Genomic DNA, 17,546 nt, shown 5'->3' with positions numbered 1-17,546 from the left:
CTATATGGATTTAACATTAGATTTTTTTATTTTTTTTTTAAAAAAACCATTTATTTATATCAGTGTTTTACCCATGCTCTATTTTATGGAATAAATATTAGAGACCTGGGTTATAGCTTTCCATTAACATTCACTTTATTTTCCATTCATTCAGTAAAAGACATAGGCGACATGTTTGATTTTTTTTTTAATATTTAAATATATCTACTATCAGCCATGACTGCTTTGTAGAGGTACCCTCATACACAATCTTCAATAAACAGCGCTCTCTGGTGACCGCATTATCAGTAACAATGATGGAATACTTGCTTGGCTTTACCAAGCGATAAAGTGTATGTAATACTGAAGTGTTATTGTTTAAATTGGGAGGAAGTTCAGAAAATTTATGTTGATATAAAATTGCCACAAGCTACAGGAACTAAACAGAAGCCTTTATAGCATCTGATATCACTAGATTCTATGCACAGAAAATTCCTTCCCTGGCTTCTGCGAGACCAGACTAAGGGGCAAATTCACTAACCTCCGGAAATTCGCCAGCCACGGCTTCGCTCACACTTCGGCAGGTGAAAGTTCTCCAGGACAACGCTAATTCACTAAAATGCGAAGGCAGGGCGACGAATGATGGCAAAGTTTCACTAGTGTAAATTCGGCAAGCAAAGCGAAGTTGCACTAGCGTTGGCTAATTTGCATATGGCGGGAAGTTAAATTTCAATGGATGTATATGTTGCAGCAAATACATTACACTACACAAGCCCAGGGAACCTTAATAAAATAAAGTTGTTATAATGCCCTACACATGAGCCCCCTGTATAGTTTATGTGCCATATGTAAGGAAATGTACCCAAAAAAAAATTACGATCTTTTGCAGCCTATCACTTAGAAAAATGTTCAAATTTTTTTTGAGGAACTCCTATCTACTCTATTGCACTTCGAGTGGTCTGAGGTGGTGAAGGCAAGTCTGGTGCAAGAGGTAACATCATTAAAATCCGCATCTTAGTGAATTTGCATAGTTACGTCCATTCGCCAGAGCGAAAATTCGCCTGGCGTTAGAGTGTGAAGTAGCACTACAGTCTATCTGCTTCGCTAGCGAATTTACGTCTGCGCCCGTAAATCGGTGAAGTGCCGAAATGACGTCACGCTGGCTAATTTTGGCTAACATTAGTCACTTCGCCCTCTATTGAATTTCCCCCTAAAGCTTTAACAGTTTAACAAGGTTTGTATTTTGTTCCTGCAACATTCCCTGTGAATTTAAGACTGAAATGAGCTGAAAGTGAAACTAGGGTTTTCTAATATTTCACACACACATTTCTAGGAGAGAAAATAAGTGTGGACAAATCATACCCATTCTGAAACGGATAAATTCTACATTTCCATCCTGCTGTTAGCCTGTGGCGAGATCTGGTGCAGTCAGTATAAGACGTCCTATACAGGGCAGTTTAATAGGCCCCTTTCATCGACAGTAACACCACTCTCCTACAGCCTTTCACCCATTCCTACATGTTCCCAGTGATCGCAAAATAAATGAACAACTGAAATGCGGAATGTCCTGTAAAAATAACAACCTATGGATGAAATCACCAAATGGCATAAAATGCCAAGGTTGCAAAATAGCTTGGATGGCACTGTATTCTGCCAAGATTGCTTTTATTTTAAAGCACAATTTAGAAACAGAGTGCAAATGGATATTACAATAACTGCTCATATATAGGAACGTTCCTATCTTTAAATCTAGCTCAGAATGAACTCACCCCGTGCATCAACATAATTCTACTTCCTGCTCCAGAAAATGATCAGAGGAAAGAAGAAAGATTTTTGGTTCATAAAGCAATACTGTCCAGCATCTGATCCCATATTCTGGAAACTGGGAAACTGACTGATATTCAATCCTGTTGAAGCACATTGACTTTGACCTGAGTCCGTCCATAACCCGTGCATCTGTTACATTTAACATTTGTGGATCAACATATTCACCTTTATATCATCCACCCACTGTACATCAGCATATTTACCTGCACATCTAACTTATTTCAGCATATGAGAATAAGCACATTTATTTGTGAATGTGATTTTGCTTTACAGAGATCAGTGACTGCAGCGACCAAGAGTTGGACTAGGTCAGACAAGCATTCTTCTCTTAAACTTTTACTTGATGCTAAAGGAATGTGGATAGACGGGGATTGGCTGATTTACCTGTCTGTGGAATTAAGGATTTTGTTGTGCCCCACCACTCAATATATTGTAGTCAAGCACACAGACACTATTGGTTCCCAGATCTGGGTCCTGGGCAAATGCACCTTTTGCTTTATTATTAATACAACCCTGCTCTTATAGCAACTAGGTCCAGTCATATAACATTGATCTAATTTTTGGCCGATCTGTTGCTGACACACATTAGCATTACAGAACATATTAAAGTGCACCATCTGCAAACCCACACCCCTTCTGGCCTGCATCTACATCTTTATCTTTTTAAGCACAAGGAATGTTTTCACCACAGAGCCACCTTAAAGGAGAACTAACCCCTAAAAATGAATGTGGCTTATATATGCCTTATTTTATATACTGAACTTATTGCACCAGCCTAAAGTTTCATTTTGTCAATAGCAGCAATGATCCAGGACTTCAAACTTGTCATAGGTGGCCACCAACTTGGAAAGTGTCTGTGACACTCACATGCTCAGTGGGCTCTGATCAGCCGTTGAGAAGCTAAGTTTAGGGGTTGTCGCAAATTTACAAGCAAAAAATTAAATATATATATATATATATATATATATATATATATATATATATAAGCTGATGCTATAGAGCTGATTATTAAATTCTGATGCTAGTTGCACTGGTTTCTGTGCTGCCATGTAGTAATTATCTGTATTAATTACTGATCAGCCTTATATTGTGACATTTCTATTCTATGTGTACTATATATTGTGAGTGGATCCCTAAGCTCAGTAAGTGACAGCAGCACAGAGCATGTGCAGTGAATCAGCAGAAAAGAAGATGGGGAGCTACTGGGGCATCTTTGGAGAAACAGATATTCACTGCTAAAGGGCTATGGTTGTACAGAAGCCTACTTCTTTAGTTTCTTTTAGTTCTTTAAACCCTGCTGACACTAGTTCACTAATGAATGTTAAGTTAAGGCTTATTGTGACGGAGAGGCATAACAAAGCAGTGACATACTGTACATACTACTATTCAAACTGGTAGGGTGACAATAATAAAATACTGGCCATCAGAATGAATAACCCCAAACATCTGCCTAGACTGATGTGAGGCCACATGCAGAAGGAAAACGCATTATTGGATCAAGACATTTCCATACCCGTTTCCTGTTAAAAGATATGATGAGCAAGTACTGTGCATGCCATATGCATCAATAGAACTGGCTCCACCAAAATATAGAGAGTCAATGATTTTATAAGAGAATAAGTGAATGTCCCTTTTAACTCTAGCAATGTGTCAAACCAAGAATTGAAGGATTCATCGTCCTCTGGCAACCGAAAGGTTGGTTAAGGACATGGCTGGCGTGTCTTTTTTTTTCAACCTATATTACTATGTGTTCACTTTTGTAAATGTAAATTAGACCATGACCAACATATATTGTAAAACGATGTATATTTTTAGGCCCAGTGCATTCCATGAAGTAAAATCAGAATTGGCAGCCATCATATTGCTGAACTCCTGCTCCCTCAATGGTGGGATTCTGGAAGCTGTAGTAGCTCAACCCCCTGTATTCACCCCTTTGTATCATACCTGACCTGCCAGACTGAGGATATTGTCAAAAGGCAAAAACATGTTGTGTAGAGCCCCATTTGATCTAAACAAATCTATGGGTTACCTGCATAGTTCCCCTCCAAAAAGCAAGAATCCTTTATTTTGTAGGGACCATAGCCATCCTGTTAGTGATGTTCACTGTTGCAAGAAGGGACAGAGACATGTATTAGTTGGATCCAGACTCCTTTATTAACACACGAGCACGCTCTGTACAGTGTTGTGCTTTCAGAACTTTACTAAACATGAAAAAGGAAATTAAGCTTTTGTAGCAATTAAGAAAAGGGCAGGTCTTCAGGGGCCACAGGAAGGGGAAACAGAAGAAAACTATCTGTACACAACTTCCCTCCCTCCCTAAAGCCAGACACCAGGAGCTTTTGATCCAATAACAAGGCGTCACCCCCAAATTTAGGGAATAAATAGAAGCATAAAGCAAATTAATAAAATGAAGGGGGGGGGTGCTACAATGGGGAATTCATGCCCCTGCTGTGTCAACTCACGCAGGGGTAACTGGGATATTTATTGCCTTGAGATTTCGATTTTGTTTTTTAGAACAGACAAACAAACAAAAAATGCAGGGGACATATTACAAAGATCAATCTACAACCTTTCTGCTTTCTTTCATCTGAGAAGAAAAAGACAGTCACCCTAGTCTTGTTTCAAAAGAAAAAACAAAGAAAACAAGGGGAAAATGCAAGCAATTATAACACTGATTCCACCCAGGCACCAGTTCACGTCTCCCAGTTCATACATAGGAGTTCTGCTCAACCTTAGAAGGGGGAAATCCTGTCAAACAGAACAGCACATAGCGGCCAGTGTGAATAGAACTGGCCCAATAGATTATATAGAAAAGAATAACTGGAAGCAGGGGGAGTAAAAATACCCCCTCCTTGCCTCCACACCCTAAAAATGTCAGGCAACTGCAAGAGGCAAGGGGAGGGAAGACAGGGTCTTACTAGCACGGCGCTGGCAAAGGCACAAGCCTCGGCCATTACTACAATACTTTGCTGTTACACTGCTGTGTCACATATTTCTCTTTTGTCACGTGTTTTGGAATACGTCTATAAAAGGAGGATTTCCTTATGCACTTTCACCAAAGCCACCTCCTTCCTCCTCCTCCTCTTCCTCCATCACGGGGTCGGAGTCCCAGCATGTGATGTCAATTTCTGAAAAACATAAAATACACACAATCTTTTTAAATTGGGAATATGGTAATGTCAGCTTGTCATTTACTGTACCACTAAGCACCCCACACAATGTACTATTCCAATACTATTCATAATCACCAACCCATCCCCTGTGCAGTTCCTTTGCAAAGCATTATTAATACTATTATACATAAAGTATATAATAAAATGAGGGCACAGTGTATAGGCCTGCAAATTAGTAGCCATACTGCTTTTTTAAAAGTTGCCTTGCTTTGCTTAAAGGAGAAAGACTTCTTTATGTGATTTGGTACATCTTGTTCAAGCAGCAATAGTGTGTTTAAAGGAAAACTATACCCCCAAAATGTACACTTAAGCAACAGATAGTTCATATCACATTAAGTGGCATATTAAAGAATCTTACCAAACTGGAATATATATTTAAGTAAATATTGCCCTTTTACATCTCTAGCCTTGAGCCACCATATCGTGATGGTCTCTGTGCTGCCTCAGAGATCACCTGACCAGAAATACTACAACTCTAACTGTAACAGGAAGAAGTGTTGAAGCAAAAGACAGAACTCTGTCTGTTAATTGGCTCATGTGACCTAAAAGTATAGTTTGTTTGGTTTGTTTGTTTGTGTGCACAGTGAATCGTATGATCCCAGGGGGTGGCCCTTATTTTTTAAAATGGCAATTTTCTATTTATGATTACCCAATGGCACATACTACTAGAAAAGTATATTATTATGAAAATGGTTTATTTACATGAAGCAGGGTTTTACACATGAGCTGTTTTATGCAATATCTTTTTATAGAGACCTACATTGTTTGGGGGGTATAGTTTTCCTTTAAAGGCACACCAAAAGTGGGAACATTACTCCAAAGGAAGACAAGATGGATAAGACTCCTTGACCACATTCACACAAGAGATTAATGAACAGTATAGTTTGTAATTTTTTCCTTTAGTAGATCTCTATACTCAGTTTATAGAGTTTACAGCTCTACTAGCTGTATGGTTATATGCTTATGTGTTGTTTTCCCTGATATGGGGCCCCTTATCCTATAACTCTGATCCTAAAACATAGGGGATCTCCGCCGAAAACAATTATTTTTTTCATAATGTGAGAAAATGTAATTCTTAGCAACTATCCATTTAAGTGGCAGCATCCTTGTGCTAAACATACTTTATGCCTATTGTTTAAATCACAAAAAAAATGGTGTGTTTAAAGGCACACCAAAAGTGGGAACTTTACTCCAAAGGAAGACAAGATGGATAAGATGCCTGAACCACATTCACACAAAAGAGATTAATGAACAGTATAGCTTTTAATTTTTTTCTTTTAACAGTACTCTATACTAAGCCTTGGTTCTCTCATTATAGGCATTATAGCACAATATCATGCAATATAACACATTATGCCAAGGACCCCGATGGGACAGTTCACTTTGCTCAAATATCTGCTATATTACCTGGTGGCTTGTTGTAGAACACGGGAAGTGGAGCTTTGGCAGACAAATCTTCAGACTGAGCAAATTCGTCATCTTGCGATTGGCTGAAATATCCTTCACTTGCCTAGAAATTAGAAGTGTCAGTCATTTCCAGTGTGTCATATAAAGTGAATGTTTATTGCTAGACATTAGGCAAAAAAAATTAAGAAAGTAAAAAAAGAAATGAGCAAAACCCAGTTAGCCCTGATATGCTGAGTGCACAGAAATATTTGTATTTACATTCAAACTTTATTTTGTGTATTGGTATTTTGATGTTTACCCACACATGAGCTTAAATTTTTGAGTAGTGCTTTTGTTTTTGGTTCAAGCCGTTCTTTTAAATTCTCACTCACTTTAAAAGGTTATACAAATTGAATATGAAAAGCAGACACTAAGGGGCAAATCACTAAGATGCGAAGTTGCGCATCTTCGCCGCACTTCGCCAGGCGTAGTTTCGCCAGGGCTCCGCAAATTCAATAAAATCCGAAGTTGCGCACAGGGGTAGCGTAAGGTTGCGAAGTTGCGCTATCGTTGATTATACACAAGAGATTAATGAACAGTATAGCTTGTCATTTTTTCTTTTAACAGTTCTCTATACTCAGTTTATAGAGTTTACAGCTCTACTAGCTGTATGGTTATATACTTATGTGTTGTTTACCCTGATATGGGGCCCTTAGCCTTTAACTCTGATCCTAAAACCTAGGGGATCTCCACCCAAAACAATTATTTTTTTCATAATGTGAGAAAATGTAATTCTTAGCAACTTTCCATTTAAGTGGCAGCATCCTTGTGCTAAACATACTTTATGCCTATTGTTTTAATCACACAAAAAATAGATATGGTTCAGAGGAAATAAGGCTATTTCATGTTTGGTCTTTATGAGATTACAAGATTATACCATAGGATGCATAGACTCCCCATGCATAATGTACTCCTGCTATCCAAAACAGACATAAGAAAGGGTGTAATGTAATTATCAACGTCACAAGGACCAATCCTGGAGTAGCTTCAAGCTCCATGTTCAGCTTGAGAAATAACAAAAACTACAGACTATTGAGATTAAAACAATAGGCAAAAAGTATGTTCTGCCTTGCCTGAACTCATGTTGAACAAGGGGTGTATACATTCAATGGTATTGAAATATTTATAGTTATTTGTCTATGTAACAGAAAGCAGTTTGTTTGTCTCTCACAACTGCAACATAGTATTGGTAGTAAGCCCTGCTCCAGCCAAGACTCCAGCTCCCACAATACTTTACATGATTTGTGAGTAAAAGACATGGGAAGAAAAATAACAGAAGTGTGCAGGTTACTGTGGGAACTGGAGTCTTGGTTGAAGGAGAGCTACTTCTTGATTCTATAGAAAGCAAATGCCTTTGAAAAGATGAAATACTGCCTCTTTGTGCATGTATCTGGATCAAAGTCAGTGAAGGAACCTCCTACATTCTGGCTATTAAAAATAAAGTATAGCAACAAGAACCTAGAAAGACACCGATTCCATTGGCTAGAAAGTTTGTAAGTCAGTATCGGAAAAGCAACTTTCTGAATAACCGAAATATCCATGGTTGTGGTATTTTATCAAAATGCTTGAAAAGAGCTGGGCAAGCTCCACTGCATATCATTATATTTATAATTAAATTATCAGTTGTGTCCAGAGAAAAACACATAAAGGCAACATTTATAGAAACCTGGCACTTAACGCATCTTGTGCACAAAGGTTTCTTTTTGTTTTTCACACATTGAGAAGCAGTGGTATATACAACCATTTGGATTTAGGACAATTTTTGGAGCTTTACCTCTTTATTGTTTTAGCAGCCCAAGTTCACCCTCCATTGCCCTCTATGAGAATTTTCCAGAAGCATTTGTCCAAGTAGTTGTTAGGTGATAAGCACCAGCTAACATAGGTTGTTCCTTAAGCGATGTTGGGTAATTTGGTACCTGAACTAGGGACGGTGGCCATAGACGCACAGATAATGTCGTACGAAACGAATTTTCGTCCGATATTCGTTGCGTGTATGGTGGAAAAAGAGCCGACCGATGTCGGCAGAAGACTTGGATATCGGTCGGCTCGTCGATCGGGCTGGACGGAAAATTTTGATCGGGTGCCTTTGAAGGGACCCAAACATCGCCCATTGTTAGTGCTGAATCTTCAGATACAGGTAGAATTCTATTGTTTCTTCCCGTAAATCTACCTGTATATCTGACGATTCAGCTCTACACATGTGTATTGAAACGAACGATCTTTCTTGGAAAGATCTTTTCCGAGAAAGATCGTAATTGTTACGTCTATGGCCACCTTAACAATGGGCACCAATAATCAACCCTATGCCTTTGCCCCACACAGGCACAGTACCCTAGGCTGGCATGTTCTTTGAAGAAGTAGAGCACCAGCCTGGGCTAACAGGTAAGCAAATGGAATCATTGGGGGATTCCAAACAATATCACCCCACCCCCCGTGATTTCACCTTTCCTTGCTATTCAATAGGCTTTAACAAATAACTGCAATGTTGTGACTGCTTCCAGTGAATGTTTCACAGGTCAGCACCCTTCACCTCCAAATCACTTTAATCTGATGCACGTCCAATGGTTTCCACCTTCAATCCATTCAATCAGACCACATTAGTTACTGACGGCACCAGTCAATGGTTCCTTTTCTTAAAATGCCTTTATTAGGACATGGGCTCTGACCCCAAACAATTGGCAACGTTTCAGATCACACTGTCTTTTCTCAAGCCACGAGAGAGAAAAGAATGTGTGGTCTGAAATGTTGCCAATTGTTTGGGGTCAGAGCCCATGTCCTAATAAAGCCATTTTAAGAAAAGAAACCATTGACTGGTGCCGTCAATAACTAATGTGCTTCCGGTGAATGGCAATGGATGTTTCAGTTTTTTGTTCTATGTGTTTCTCTTTGAGAAGAAAGGGTTGTGTGCCTTGAAAGTGAGAAATTAGGAAGCTACTGCCAATAATACTTATACTGTTGACTGGGGGTCATATTAGCCATATTGGATTCAGGCAGAATTTCAGTATTGTTTTAGGACAGTTTCCTCTGGATCACCTAAAAACTAGAGTAGAATTGAACCTGATGGATGTGTCATTTTCTCATAATCCTCTTTTGATATAAAAAGGTTACAAGGGGCTTGTTGCTAAACATTTCAGACACTGTCGTGTACATATGCCATATTGTTAAGGGAGATTTTTTTTTTTTTTTTACCATGAAACAACTTCTTCCCTTTATAAATGTATGTTTCCAATGAAATTTCAGAAAATACTTCCTGTTAAAATTATACATTATTATATAATTATAAGATAAAGTATCCTGTGACTGATAATGCGCCCACTCTGCTTCCTCCCACACTACCTCTGGGACGCCACAAATGCACTGAAAAGTATTTAATGAAAGTAATGTATCTAATATGAATCACGCACTGTGTCTTTTGTCACACTGGAGGTCACCTGTGTTCCTTCTGTCTGTGACGTCTCCCCGTTGGTAAGAAGAGAGTCTGTCAGCTCTGGCTGATGGCAGGAGGCTTCCTGCAGTGCATGTTGGTAACTTAGGGTCATCTGGTGTGGACCCTCAATATGGATGATGCTCTGTGGATCTTCCTCAGCCTCCATATCGCAGAATGTTGAGGGTGGTTGTGGTAGCTCCTCAAAGTTTAGGAGGTTATCCTCAGAAACAGGAGGACATGTCTCTGTTTCCACAAAGGTATTTTCCTCTACATTGACCTCCTCTTGAGAGGTTATCAAATTGTTGTCAGACCATGTAGAGTCCCGAGGCTCATCATTTTGCCAAAGATCCAGTAGGTTAGTGGCCTCTTGTGCTGGGGGAGGATGAGCATTTGACATCAGGTCTACCTCTCCGAGCTCCATAACAGCTTCCTCTTCATTCCCGGTCAACTGAGGAGCCTCTGGAAATCCGACTTCTTCATCTTTTGTCTCCATAAACACATCTTCAGTGAGTCCTTGAGGGGTCCAAACACTATCCTCCACTGGATTCTCAGACCTCAGAGTCTTGGTCCACTCCTCACCCAGGCTACTATGACGTCCTGGTTCCGGTCCTGGTGAGCAAAGAGGACCAGTCTCAGAGGAGCTTCTGAATGCTGTAAAAGAAAATAAAAATAACTAAATCATAAAACAGTCATACAGAACTAAACATGACTTGTGATTTATGGACAGCAAACACTGGCTTGATTTCTTTACCAGTAAGATTGTGGAAATGCATCATATACATCTGATAAAGCATATTCCTCTCTGTATTTATTAAGCCTGAGACAAAGATAGCAAAGTACTTGCCAAAAAGGGAGATGGGGGCTAAATAACTGCCATCCCTCAAAGACTGAAGATGAATCATCTATTATTTAGAATTTAGATTTCATGTTCATAAGCAAGGGACAGCGTTCCATAAATGTAAGGAACACACAGGGGAAAACCTTCCATTCCCACCTCTTTTGTTGTATTTGACACTGGAGAATTCAGTGTAACCCAACAGGAGGCACATATTCTTTGATTCCAATCACAAAATAAGAGCTGATCATTAACACAGATAAACAAAAGCAGCAAAAAGGTGCCGTTTGTACAGAACTCATTGTCACTTTTTAAACAAACTCTGTAGTGAAAGGAAAGTGGGTGTTAGAAAGTGCATAAAAAAATTAAGGGTCTGCTTTCTAACTAAAATAGAACAAAAAATGGACAAAATACAATTTCAGCATAAGACCTATGATTCGTATAAAAAAAATGGCAGAATATGTATATACTGCTCCTGGAATGTTGTCACAGTTGCTTAAAAAAAAAACAAATGTAGAGAGCATTTGTTGTACATTTCCAGGCAAGCCTTGATTGTTGTTGAGTTTATACTGTACGCAATTACAAAGGCAAAGAGCCGAAGCTGCACCAATCATAAAATTGATAATCCATCAGTACCGGTAGGGGACCCCATCAACTCCATCTGGTCCCAGTCACCTGTTTGAGGTGTATGCAATGTGGAGCCGCACTCTGAATTAGCCCTTTCCTGCTGTTTAAAGAATTCCCGTGGGTTTTCTGTGCGCTGAGCAATGATGGCTGCAGCTTCCTGCCATTAGAAAGAGGAGAGAAGTTATTTGTGGCTCAGTGGGTAGAACTTCTACCTTGCATTGTTAGGGTCCTGATTTAAGTTCCAACCAGGGCTCTATCTGCAAGGAATATGTATGTTCTTTCAATGTCTGTGTGGATTTCCTTTTACTCCCCCCAAAACAATATACTGTGTGTAGGTTAACAGACTCATGATAATACTGGCCCTACTATGTTTGAATGTGATAGAATCCTAAAATGGTAAGCTTCACTGGGACAGAGAGACTGATTTGAATGATACATAATCTCTGTAAACTGCTGCGGAAATGCATTGGCGATATATAAATACAAGGTTGGTGGAGGAGTTTATCTGAAAGCAGTATATTTGGTTCTGTCCGTTGAATAATGTGGCAAAATGTACAAATAACTTTAAAACAAATGACAATTATTATTTTATGTATACCTGAAGTTGCTAAGCTTAAAATTAATTTTGGGGTGAAAGACCCCATTCAATATACAGAGATTGTATAGTCCAAAACAGCCTGTGACAGCACCATTCCTGAGCAGGGAGTACCCAAAACCCTTTAGATTTTATAAAGGTTGTGCAAACCCCTTTACTCCCGGCCTTGCTCACCTCCACTTCACTCTCTGTCCTTTTTAGCTCTGTAGCCTCTTCATCTTCTTTCTGATTCATCTGGCAAGGAATAAACAAACAGTTCTATTAGCAATAATAAAGCACTGCTGGGAGGGAAAAAGAGGTGAAAAACAATAAGGCCCCGAGAGATTCACTCACAAATATGGAGTTGCTCTGTTGACTTTGTTTTGCCTCCTCTGCCTCTTCATCTTGCAGCTTCTTCCTGCCAACAAAGAAGACACATATAATGACTTCAGGGAGCTCAGCAGAAATGTGGCACACAGCAAGACAGCAACTTGATTGAACAAGAAATCCACTGTTTAGATCCCACACCTACACATGTAGCCGTGTGAAGATGATGCCGAATGCAATACAACAGGAGGGAAATATATTTTTCCGCTCTAGAGAGCTAAACTTACGTTAACACATGGGTGACACATATTTCTACAATACATACCAGTTTCATATAGAACTAAAAATAATCACATAAATAGAGAAGGATAATGGACGTTATGTCGAATATAGATGGCAACAAGGTGTTCTGTGGACAAAAGGCTGCATGCTACAAAACCCTAATGTTCTTATATCCTGGAATAGGAGTTACAGTGTCACAAAAATTACAAGTTGACGGCACATGTTCTTGCACATATAAAGGTACCTGTGTTCTTCTATTTGCTGTTCTCTCTCCTGGTAACGCTTCTCTCTATCCTCCTGCTCTTTGCGCTCCTGTTCCATGCGTTCCTGCTCAAAGCGAAGCCTTTCTTCCAAGGCCTTCTGTTTCTCCTCCTGCTTCCGTTCCTCCTCCTCTTTCTAGCAATGCAAAGGCAAATGATGGGAAAAATAAGTTGGTTAAAGGGATACAGAAAGACTGAGAATCTAGCTACATCACACTTAAAGAGAAGGTGATATATGGAAGGGCAGTCTCTAATAAGAGATGAAAAGTATAAAGTTTGGCACGTTCAAAAATAACCCATCATGCCCACTGGTTGTTCCTGTACTTTAAAGGACAGTATATACAAGACAGCACACTGCAGAGCATTGACTAGGGGTTCTATCTGTATTGTATGTAAATCTCATGGGTAATTGGTTCCCAACTTACTTAATTAACAATGAATTAACCCAAGGAAAAGAAATATAAACAGCAAGAAGTCACAGAGGTCATAGGGTATTAAAGAAATGAAACATGGGAAATTTACATCAATGTGCTTCCTCTGATAAATATAACAGGATTAAAATATCTCCAGTTAGTTACTTTCCATTACTGTTGGAACTTGTCCTCTAGCAAACTGGTGCAATTATTGGCCAAATTACAGATCTTTAGGGATTGTTCTGCTCCAGTTTACAAATGCCAAATCTTGGCTTCTGGATGGACCAGACTAAGTACAACATTTGACAGGGCAATACCCATTTTGGCCAAGGAAAGTTAAAACTATTTAACTACCAAATAAAGCAATAGAGATATAAACCAGTGACAGAATTCACACACGACTGCCATCAACAGCAACTGTCAGGTCAAAGCATAAATCAGAAGAATGGTATGGTTACCTTTGCCTGCTCCCAAAACTGTTCTCTATTGAGTCGTTTCATTTCGATGGCTGCATTTGTCTTCTCGTAAGTGGTTCCCTACAAAGACAGTCAAATGTGTAAGACAGACTCCCAAAGGTGATACAGTCTAAGCCAAGTACCATGCTTACCACAGGATCGGCTTGTCCTTCGTCTCTGAGCTGTATCCTCTGAAGGACAGGGCTAGACAAGCGCCCAGAGCCATTGGATAGATGCTGGCCTATAGCCATAGGGTCTATGTCATCAACGCTACTGGCATTTACAATTACATCCACGCCCTACTCAACAAGAACAGACAGTGATTAAGGTTCACACAACAAAGAACATTACTCAAACACAGAAAGTTCAATAAATTCCTTCCTAACAAAAAAGAGAATAATGGGAAAACTGTAGTGCAGAAGGAATAAAAGCGAATATATACAGTAATTACGGTATATTAAAAGTGCTACCATTTCTCTTTTGAAAAGTCTGGCAGAAGTGAAGATTGTTTGGTAGCCTCCTACAATTCAGCACGTTCATTCTATCTCTGTAGTTTCTTACACAGTACTTAGAAAGTGAAAACTACAAAATATTTGTATTTAATATATAGGCACTGATACTCTGACAATAACTATGGAGATTTTGGAGAAAACAGATTGCACTGCTTATAATTAGGGTGACACGCGATTCAAATAGACTCTCAGTGCTGCTTAGAAAAGGACCCACCTGAAAGAAGTCTGCAATTTCGGCTACATGGCTGGCACAGGCACACTTCCTAGCATCTGGGACATCTTCACCAACCTAAGAAATGTAAAATAAAGGAACTTATCAGAGGAAGCCCCTACTCACCCACTCAGAAGTTGGCACATACCGTATAACACCACACTATGGTACATTGGGAAGCCATAACTAACAAACTTCTCCTCATAACCTTCAAAGCCCTTCATACCTTTGCACCTAACTACATCTCTCGTCTCTCGATATGTTCCTGGCAGAAACCTCTTGGTTGCACCCCCCACTACTACTGCTTGCTGCTCCTTATATTTGTAATGCCATTCCTGAATCTCTCAGGAGAGAATCCTCCCTCAATGTCTTCAGAACTAAGCTCAAAGACTACCTCTGGGAGTTACTGGATAACACTTGAACTTGGAACTGGCACTTATATGTGTCACACACACTGTAACCTACAGCACTTAATATCCCTCACCATTGTGTCTGTATGTTACCCTTCCATTTAGACTGTAAGCTTTACGGGACAGGGTCCTCCATCCTTTTGTCTCCTTGACACCGACCACTTAATCTGCATTGTAATTATATATTTATATTCATGTGATTTATATTTCTAATAATGCACTTATTGTTACTTATTATTGCAGTGACCCCTTGTTTATTACTACTAATTTATTGTTTTGCTGTATAGTGTTCTGCCCTCAGGAAGCGCTATACAAATAAAAATATACATACATAAACAGGAAAAAAGTCAATTTAATGCTGGTCAGTGGATGTAGGCTTATCTTTTTACCAAATACAAAAAATACAATCGTGTCTAATCAAAAATGATTCCTTAATAAAGCTAAGGAAATGGAGATGCAGTTTCATTTATGTCTATGAGGGATTTGATACATAGAGCAATCAGTTTGGCCATCCATGAGAATAAATGGAAATATAATTAAGGTTGTCTGAATAAAAGATGATCATATAACACTGAAAAACACAATAAAATATTTATAAATTCACATTTTCCCTTTAAAGAACAACTGAGCAGGATTTACCTGTATTTTCTATCTACAGTTTCACATGCGCAATCACCTTTCACAGCCACCAGGGGGCAAAAATGTCATTACAATAATCACAGCAAATACTGCCGCTATTCTATTTCTTCCAAGACAGGCCTGGGCTCATTATTCCAAAGTCTGATATAACCTGAGAACATTTATAACTACTCATCTGCACCTGTCTCTTGCCTCAGGCTTAACCTGTAGGCCTTAGGCCTGAACTGTACTTACACGGCTCAAAGTACAACTGTTTTTAATTCCTTCCTAATAATTACGAAAAGCATTCTAAAAAGTTTAACTTCTCTGACAATTGTTACAGGGAAAATAACTCTTGCTGATCACTGACACAACCACAATTGGGTATGTTAGTGACAGCAGAGGTCCCCAGACTTTGGGGCTAATGGTGCTGTTTTGAATACTCTTAGTAGTGATGTGCGGGCCAGTCTGATACCCGTGGGTCGGTTCAGGCCTGCTCTCCCCACCCCAACCTTAGACAGCCGGCTTCCGACTTCGTGTTTTATAGACTTGCGCCTGCCCCGCCCCTTTTGTGACATCATCGGCGGGGCGGCATGGTCTATAAATGGAATGGGGAAGTCGATTGAGAAAAACTCCACCCGCACATCACTAACTGTTAGAACTAGGGATACACCAAATCCACTTTTTTGGATTCGCATATGCAAATCAGCGAGGGGGAGGGAAAAATAGAAAAAAAATGTTTTACTTCCATGAAAAGTCACATGATTTTAACATTTCGGATTCAGTTCGGCCAGGCTGAAGCATTCCGCTGAATCCTGCTGAAAATGGCCAAATACTGGATTCGGTGCATCCCTACTTCGAACACAACTTGTCATAAAGGAAGGCTTATGACAATACGTTCTGCAGCTACTTTTTATACCAGTAGGGGGTAGTAGTGCTTTAAAAGTTTGTGCCATTTCCCCTAACATCTGAGAATTCTTCCAAAGCTGGTGGCACAAAGGTCACCTTCTTATGCAGGAGTCTTGTCCTATGGAAATAATACTGCAAAGGGAGCCCTTGGTCTCTCAGACTAGATCTTACCAAATTGAAAGTTAAAGTGACTCAACTGTGTTACTTGCTTAGCAGGGTCCTGTATATGAACTGCTCATGAAGGGCATAACAAGCAAGAGAAGCAGCTACATGATGTGCATAGGGACCCCCTGCAGCTGGATCACACTGTCATAGGTTATTGCTTTAAATTGGGCATGCTGAGGTGCCTTCAGTGCTTATCATTTGCAAGAACAACAATAAGACAAGAAAACTCATGCAAGGCAGAATGCTGTGAAAGTCACAGAAACCAGAAGCAGTTTCCTTTGCCTTATTGGTACTTTTTCAGCAAGATGGTTCTGAAATGGAGTCTCTATTTTATGTGTGCTCAGTCGCAAAATCTGTCAAAACCAGAAAACGTATGCCTGCGGCAGGGGTCAGGCTCTCTGCCCTTTGACTGCACAAACTAAAGGGGCTTATCTAGAAATAGCAACACATCAGGTATTGCAATAATAAAATGTTCTTATTTAGCACCAGTTATATAGATTAATACAGAGACAAATAGGTGCAAAACACAATTAAGGAAAAAGAGAGGAAGGGAGAGAGAGAAAGAGAGAACTGTACACACTGGGACTTAATATAAAGAAAAAAAGTTAAATCACAAACAATAATATACTGTTTACACACACACACACACACACATGTCCCCTCTCAGCCCTGTTGCATACTGCTTGATTTGAATCTGACTAGCTGGATCACACAAAGTGCCAGGGTGTACGATATAGTATGTTTATTGTCGAGATAAAAAGGGCAACATGATTTGCCCCAAATCTGCTATTTATACCCCAGATACAGACTGACTTCAGGGTGCAGGCATATTCTGGTCTAAATGTGCCAGTAATATCTGCTCGGGCTCGGGGGTCCATAAAGTTTAAAAAGTAATGGGGAAGGACAGCTGCTAGTCTGCATAACACATGTTGTATAAAAACAAAATAAATCATAAGGCTAAGAACAGGGCCAACTGACCCAGCCCTTCTCATGAAACAGTTTATTCCAAAACTGGAAACACATTTGTCTGCTTCTTATAAAACAAATCTCTGCAATCCAGACTTGAGGACACATTTCAGCTGTCAATATTTAGGAA

The 17,546-nt window shown here is 39.5% G+C and overlaps 1 protein-coding gene across 6 annotated transcripts in view; it reads right to left on the bottom strand.

The window, feature by feature from the left end:
• Positions 1 to 3,937: 3,937 nt before the first annotated feature.
• dbn1.S (drebrin 1 S homeolog) overlaps positions 3,938 to 17,546 on the bottom strand; it is a 63,942-nt gene continuing 50,333 nt past the window's right edge. Inside the window, exons 4-13 of one of the 6 annotated variants that reach the window (XM_018254348.2) lie at positions 14,352 to 14,426; positions 13,778 to 13,924; positions 13,629 to 13,706; positions 12,742 to 12,893; positions 12,243 to 12,306; positions 12,084 to 12,167; positions 11,324 to 11,471; positions 9,830 to 10,503; positions 6,387 to 6,489; positions 3,938 to 4,934 (exon numbers count right to left, since the gene is read on the bottom strand). In XM_018254348.2, the coding sequence (XP_018109837.1) occupies positions 4,849 to 4,934; positions 6,387 to 6,489; positions 9,830 to 10,503; positions 11,324 to 11,471; positions 12,084 to 12,167; positions 12,243 to 12,306; positions 12,742 to 12,893; positions 13,629 to 13,706; positions 13,778 to 13,924; positions 14,352 to 14,426 (1,611 nt within the window). In that variant the 3' untranslated portion in view covers positions 3,938 to 4,848. 6 annotated transcript variants of the gene reach the window in all.

Source organism: Xenopus laevis, chromosome 3S, assembly GCF_017654675.1.
Source record: "Xenopus laevis strain J_2021 chromosome 3S, Xenopus_laevis_v10.1, whole genome shotgun sequence".
Lineage (NCBI taxonomy): Eukaryota > Metazoa > Chordata > Amphibia > Anura > Pipidae > Xenopus > Xenopus laevis.
The sequence above is the reverse complement of the archived record's forward strand: the minus strand, read 5'-3'. Positions and strand labels throughout refer to the sequence as shown.